General features: G+C 53.9%; 1 protein-coding gene and 1 long non-coding RNA gene across 2 annotated transcripts in view; both read left to right on the top strand.

Annotated features, from left to right (window-relative positions):
• HCN4 (hyperpolarization activated cyclic nucleotide gated potassium channel 4) overlaps window positions 1–2,224 on the top strand; it is a 42,876-nt gene extending 40,652 nt beyond the window's left edge. Inside the window, exon 11 of the mRNA XM_014583732.1 lies at window positions 2,194–2,224. Coding sequence (XP_014439218.1) covers window positions 2,194–2,224 — 31 coding nt within the window. The remainder of the gene's footprint in view (window positions 1–2,193) is intronic.
• Window positions 2,225–5,600: 3,376 nt separating this feature from the next.
• The window catches only part of LOC102489230 (uncharacterized), a 2,793-nt gene continuing 1,196 nt past the window's right edge, over window positions 5,601–7,197 (top strand). The window contains exon 1 of the long non-coding RNA XR_337209.1: window positions 5,601–5,678. This is a non-coding gene — a long non-coding RNA (uncharacterized LOC102489230). The remainder of the gene's footprint in view (window positions 5,679–7,197) is intronic.

The raw sequence follows: 7,197 nt of genomic DNA, 5'->3' as shown, positions 1-7,197 counted from the left end.
TCTGCCTCGGAAGACGTCCTCAGGTTCTCTGCCACCCCCGCTTTCCTTGTTCGGGGCAAGAGCCGCCTCTTCTGGGGGGCCTCCTCTGACTGCTGCACCCCAGAGAGACCCAGGGGCCAGGTCTGAGCCCGTGCGCTCCAAACTGCCGTCCAATCTATGAGCTGGCCCGCCTCGCCTCCTGTTCTCCCTTCTAACTCCCCTCCTTCAGGTCTAACTGTGATTAGGAGATATACCAATAACAGTAATAATTACCATTAAAACCCACACACCAGAAAGGCAAGACAGCAGAAAATAACCAGGTACCCTTAGAGCTATAGATTTTTGGTCACTTGCTTTTATAGACTATTTTCACACTCAGCACTGGGTGGGGTGGGGTGGGTGGGGTGGGCAGGGCCCAAAGGCCCGAAGCCTGGGGAAGGCAGGTGGGGCCTCAGGCTGGGCAGGGCCCGGGGGCCCCATGTTTGGGGTTCCCAGAGCAGATCTCACGTGTTGAGAGCAACAGCTACCAGCAGCCCCTTAGCTGTGAGCTTGGGGCCCCACCCTGCAGGGGGTCATCTCCCCCAGGAAGGGGCTGCCCTTGGGCATGTTCCTGGGGAACCCTGTAGTCTGTGTTCTCGGGACAAAATTGGGCCAGGCCCTCCAGGGCCGCGCGTTTTTTTCTACTGTAAACGTAGCAAGATATGTATATGAATATGTATATGTACATGTATATGTAAGATGTGTATATGTATAGCTCCGTAGCGCTCTGTAGAGCCGTGTAGATAGCGACTCACATGTGCACACATGTGTGTGCAATCTAGTTTAACCCCATGTTGCCAGGATACCCAGGTCACTTCCATCCAGCGACCTGCCTTGGCCCCCAGGCTGCCACTGCAGGGTCTGGGAAAAGTCCTCCCTCCAGCCCTCAAGGAAGACCACTCCCAGGACCTCGCAGCTGGCCCTCCTCTCTCCATCACTGTCTACACCCCATCCCAGCCTGACCTCCCCATATCGAAGCGGAAGGCCCCGGGCATGCCTGTCCACACCAGGCCTCCACGGTCCTGTTTCCCCATCTGTGAGTGGAGGGGGGACTTGCACTTACTGAGCCTGCTCTGTGCTGAGCACGGTGTCGCACTTTAGAGATAGCCTCTTCCATTCTCATGAAGACGCGAGGTACCATCACGCAGCTCGGGTGCTAGGCAGAGCTGGGACTGCTCTGAGATTGCCATCCATCCCACCCGAGGCCAAGGCCAGAGTCCTTTCATCACAGAAGTGTATGCAGTGGGGTGGAGTGAGATGGTCCCCAGCATGGTGCAGAGGGAAGAGGCCAGGTCCAGGGGTCAAATCCCAGCCCTGCCACTTCCTAGCTGTGTGACCTGGGGCAAGTTACCTGGGCTTTCTGTCTGCTACCTCCCGCGGGAGGTTCTGCCTCACCGGTCCTGAGAGGGCCCCGGGTGGAATGCCCAGCCCAGCACAGGGCACAGGTCAGGTGCTGTATACAACATGCCTCTCACCCGAGCCTGCTGCCCCAGCAAATGGGCGAGAGCCTAGGGAGCTTTGCTAAGGGCGTCAAGACTTACATCTCAGGACTTCGGAGGTGGCCGGGCCTCCTGAAAGGCCCAAGGAAAGTTCATGGCCAGTGGAGGCTTCAGCAGGCCTTGAGAGGGAGAAGGGAGTGGAAGGTGGACGTGGAGTTGAGGCTTTGGGGGGATCCCCAGGCTGGGGGCTGGGGAGAGGGCCTTAGCAGGCTAAAGGGGTTGGTTGGGGTTGGTTCTGAAGGCGACTGGCAGCTATAGCAGACCCCAGAGTGAGGGCCAGTGCGGAAGCAGTTCAGATGCTGCCCCAGACAGGATCCTTCCAGAGCCAAGATCAGTGGTCTGTGTCCTGTCTAGAGGGAGCAGGTCTGGCTGCGAGACCCACACAGGGAGGGCTGCTCCCACCTGGTCCATCCAGAGCCTGCCAGGATGTTGGCAAGGCCAGGTTTGCCTCAAGCTGTGTGGAGATGTGGGACAGGCTGGCTTCTCCACTGATGGGCTGTGGGAGTGAGCGGGAGGCAAAAATCCAGGAGGGCCGAGGGGGAAGGGTCCTGGCATCCGAGGTAGAACTAGGGACTGAACAGACGGGGCTAGAGAAGCTCCCTGAGGCCTGGGGAGTCTTCAGAACTGGAAGGGTTGCAATGGCCTCCAGGTGAGCTTGACACACTCCTGCCCCCAGGGAGGGCAGCTCAGAGGAGGAGGCAGGCTAGGCCTGGGGGCGGCAGGGGTGGGGGTCCAGGGGCATAAGGAGGGAGCAGCCCCCTTGCCATCAGGGCCTGGCCCACTGCCCTCTTCTCCCCACGCACACGCATTTTGTACAAGCTCCACCCGGCCTGGCCTAGCCACTCCGCATAGGCTGGAAAAGCCAGGTGCGGTCAGCGGGCCCCCATCCCCAAGCTCCCACAATTTTCGAATCTTCCACTTTTAAAACAGAAAACGGTCAATGCACCGTGTTGTATATTTAAATAAAAAAATTCCAGAAGATGCTGCCTTCTTCTGGGGGCCAGGGGTGGGGTGGGTGTGAGCCTAATAAGGACCGCCGTGATCCCAGGAGTCTGGTGTGGAGGCTGGTTCTGGGTGGGAGGAGCACGTGTGGGCACTTGTGTGCGTGGACCTGGGCCCCCACGAGCATGCACGGGTGTGCACCGGAGGGTGTCAGGCCTGGCTCCGGATGCAGGCGTGCACGGGCTTTCGGGCTGGTGGGAGTTGAGGAGGGTGAGAGTGTGGGTCCTCCATCTGCTGCGGAGGAGGGGAACGGGTCTGACTCAGACCCCACCCCAACTGCCAAGGCTCCAGGCCCCCAGGGTCCCCGGTGCCCCCTGCCGGAGGAGGTGGCAAATGTGCACATGAAGCCTTCTGCCTAGATACTGAGGAGGGAGATGTCCTCGGCCTGTCAGCCGGGCCCTAGGGAGAGGGAGGAGCGCTGGAGACAAGGGACAAGGCTGGGGCAGGATGTCAGGGTGGCTGAGAACGTCCCAGCCACTGGGACAGCACAACTCTGCTTGGGGGAGGCCTGGCACCTACTCCCCACCGTGGGGCTGCTGGGGGTATGAGCGCTAGGCCGGCCCCCCCAGATGATCCATTCTGGTTCTAGAGGTCCCCAGGGTCCCCACAGGCACTGGGACTCTGATGTAGGGCAGAGGGCTGCCACGGCAGAGCCCTGGTGGCACGGGAATGCCTGCTCGCCTGCAGAGGGGGAAGTCCTGGGCAAAGGGCAGGGAACCCATCGCTGTCTGCCAGCTGGATGTGGTTTCCATGGTAACCGGCCTGGGAGTCCAGTTGCTAGGGAGGCAGCTCAGCAGGCAGGCGTCCCCATGACAACTGCCCCCTGCGGCCAGGCAGCAGTGGTTCCCCAGGAACCCCATGGGGGTAGCAGAGACAGGTGCAGGCTCAGGTCATGTGGGGTCACCGTGTTGGAGCCAGCCCAGCCTGGCCCCTGGGGCTGTGGGGACCCTCTGTGGACAGCCAGCCACTGTGATGAAGGCCAGCTAGAACTCTGGGCTCCAATGGCTGACTCCAGAAAAGTACCTACTGTGAGCCAGGTTCTGGCCGCTGGCTGGTACCCCACCTCCCAGCAACTCTGCGGGACGGATTCGCCTCAAGTACAGTGAGCCGATGAGCAGCACAGGAGGGTGGGCTGGCATGGAAGGAGCCGGATGCACACCCAGGGCCCGGGACTCAAAGCCTCCCCTTCCCACCTGGTGGCAAAGCGAGGGTAAGGGACTGCCCCTACCACGTGTGCTTGTCTGGAAAGAGGGAAACGGCAATAACCATGACCACAAGCCAGCAGGCCTCCTCGCCTGGCCGCGAAACTGCAGTTCTGCAAAGAGTCGGTGAGACCCTCTCCCACCTCGACATGCTCCAGCCCCAGACACTGGCTGTGGTGACCGTGGCCAGCACCTGGGCAGGCCTGGGGCACCCACCCTGTCTTCATGGGGCCAAGTCGTTGGAGGTTTTCAAAGACCAATATTTTAAGAATTGGGGGCCAGCAGGAAAATGAATGAAACCCCTCCCTGGAGGCGATGTCTCCTCCAGCAGTGACTTCCCACTCCCCTCAGCCAGTCTCCCCGGGAGCTGTTCCAGTGCTCCCTCATTTCTGCCCCTGGGGGTCCCATCTCCCCTTACTGAAGTCCGTTTCTGCCTCTCCCCCTCTGGGCTCTGGACCAGTGCACCAATGGCTGGGAAAGCCAGGGGCTGCTTCTGGGCCAGTCGAGTCGCTCTTGGGGCAGGGGTGTCCTGCTGGCCCGCCCCCCCCCCCCCCGGCCCCCACCCCCCCCCCCCCACACACACAAACACACACACACACACACACACACACACACACACATACACAGCAAGCAAACAAACAACGCAAAAAAATACCTTCCTAGTCCATGTCTTCTCTTACATTCACAGCAAAATTCTTTAAAAAAGAAGAAAATAGTCACTCTGATTTTTAAAAACCTACTTTTAAAAGAGTGTGAATAGGCCACTCTTTCTTATTTCCAGAACTTTAACTCTCTCCATCTCTCTTCTTCACAAGAAATTGTATTCAAATAATTTTGTTAATGATCAAAATAGGATTTATATATTACCTGTATCTTCTTCTAGGATTTTCTTGCTATTGTTAGATTGAATCTTTAATCTGTTTGGAATGTATTTTGGTATGAGGTATAAGGAAATAATTCTATTTCTGTTTGTCCCTTTTTAAAAAAACAAAATGTGATGAACTAAAATTTAATTTTAAAGAAGGAAAAGTAATTGTCGAATTTATAATCTAAATACTTTTTATTTTACTTAAACATTATTTAGTTTGTTGAGATTATACCTTATTTAATGTTTTTAATATTGGTGTTATGCCTTTTAAAAATTATAAAATTATTTTCGTGTGGCATGGGTTCCCGCCTGCCCCGCCCCCCCCCCCCCGGCTCCATCCTGTCCTCCATCCTTTCTGTTCAGCCTCAGCTTCAAGGGATCTTCAAGGTGGGTGCTCTTCGGGCCTCTGGCCTGGGCCCCCATGTCCACAGTCCATTCACGTACCCAGAATAACCTCACCCGTGACTGGACGCCCCCTAAGCACCAGCCTAGGCAGATCACCCTCTTCCGGTCGACCCTGGCTCTCCTCTTCTCCCACCAATCTGTGTTCTCCCATCTGAGTCCTCTGTAATTTCGCTTAAATTTTTCTTGACAGTGGAATATTTCATACACACAGAGGTTGTAAGACATAAATAAGATAAAACATAGGACAGTCTGAGGCCAATCTCTGTTTTAGAACGGAAGGGGCTGGCCCCATTCTTCCTTAGCCTAGTGATTAAGGAAGCCAGATCCCACTCACAACCACAGTTCAAATCTCAACCCTAGTGACTTGAAAAACACGCATGTGCATGCCCCAAATCCCAGCAAGATGGAGAGCCGAGGGAGGAGGGACTGCAATGTGGCCAGGCCCCGTGGGGTGCTTTCTCCCTTCTCTCCGTCTCCATGTCTCTGGTTGAGCACACACACCCACTGGCAGTGAAAAGAAGAGAACATGAGGAATCCCTCTGAAGACATCCATACTGTTCTCCACCTGGATCCCTGTTCTCGACCTCCCAGGAAAACCACTTCTTGGAATGCTGCATTCCCTTCTCAGCCTCCTTTTCCTGCGGAACACACATCGCTAAACCACGTACACACTTGTGTACCAAGGTAGGTGCGCAGTGGCTGGAAGAGGCTGCCTCTGTGGGGAGGAGGCTTTTAATCACGTTCGGAGATGCTGATGCATGGTGATGATCAGAATCAGTCCAAGGACCGGCTTCATGCTGTAGCGTTCACACACTGCTCCAGAGAAGCCGGAGCCATGATGGCCACGGTTCGAACTGTCAGCCTGGTCAGCCTGAAATGCATACGGGCACCCACTATCCAAAGGCTGGTGGGCAGGGGACTCCCATGGACTCCCACATGGCCAACCTTAGTCTCGGATCTGGAGTTTTGACAATGACGCCAGGTACATGTGTGTGCCTAAAATCCCAAGAGGAGAAGGGATTGTGGCATGGCCATCCCGTCTAGAAGATGATTTCTCACTTTCCGTCTGTCTTTCTGGTGAGTCCATGTGCTCTATGGCAGTCAACCAATCAATCAATAGAGCAAGCTCCTGTGAACATTCATGCTCAAATCTTTATGCAGATGTGTATTTCAGAAATGTATCTTTTTAAGGTTTTTGCCACAGGGTGCATGTGCTACCTTGAGAGAGACAGAGGGAAAGTGAGAAACCATCCCTCGAGGGGGACGATCATGCCACAATCCCTTCTCCTCCATTCTTCTCCTAGGATTTTGGGCATACAGGCACATGCGCTCAGCGTGATTTTCAAGTTGCCAGGTTAGGGACCGGAAGTGCGGCTGGCCATCTGAGAGTCCAGTGCCTTAACCACTAAGCCACATGCTGGCCCCTAAATTTTTAACTGACAAGATTATATACATTTATTGTGCAGTTGATGTTTTGAAATACGCGCGTACATGGTGGAATAGCTAAACTGACCTAGTGAGCATATGAATTACCTCGTACACTTATCATTGCTTTGTGGTGAGAACACATAAAATCTGTTCTCTTAGCGATACTTAAGATGGATGTGGATTGCTGTTGATCCAGAAGTATATATATCCAGAAGTGGCATTGCTGGGTCACATGATGAGCGTATTTTACCTTTATAAGAAACTGCCAGATGATTTTCCAACGTTGCAATATTGTTTTGCATTCGCAGCAGCAACTGCCTGAGAGTCCAGTTAGAACCTGGTATTGTCAATCCTTTTCACTTTGACTAATGTTAACTCCTGGTTTTAATTTGCATTTCCATGATGACCAAAGATGCTGAGCGTCCTTTGAGTGTTTTTTGCCATCCACACATCTTCTTCATAAAGTGACTTGAAATCTTGACCCACTTGTTTTTATTGGGTCATTTTTTAAATATTGAGATGTAACCGATACATCTGGGGTACAAGTCCTCCCTGAGACAGATGTTTTGCAAATATTTCCCCTTGTTTGTGGCTTTCCTTTTCATTTTCTTAACCGTGTCTTTCAAGAAGTAAACAATTTCATTTTTGATGACATCTAACTTACCAGTTTTTTCTTTTATGATTCGTGCTTTATGACAAGGGAATTAAAATAGTGCCCTAGAAAATACCTACTGGACACAAAATAAGGCGGTAACAGGAGAAACCCTGAGACATG

This window comes from Tupaia chinensis, unplaced genomic scaffold (genome assembly GCF_000334495.1).
Source record: "Tupaia chinensis unplaced genomic scaffold, TupChi_1.0 Scaffold144682_1, whole genome shotgun sequence".
Classification (NCBI taxonomy): Eukaryota; Metazoa; Chordata; class Mammalia; order Scandentia; family Tupaiidae; genus Tupaia; species Tupaia belangeri.
This window is presented reverse-complemented; position numbering and strand designations above follow the sequence as displayed.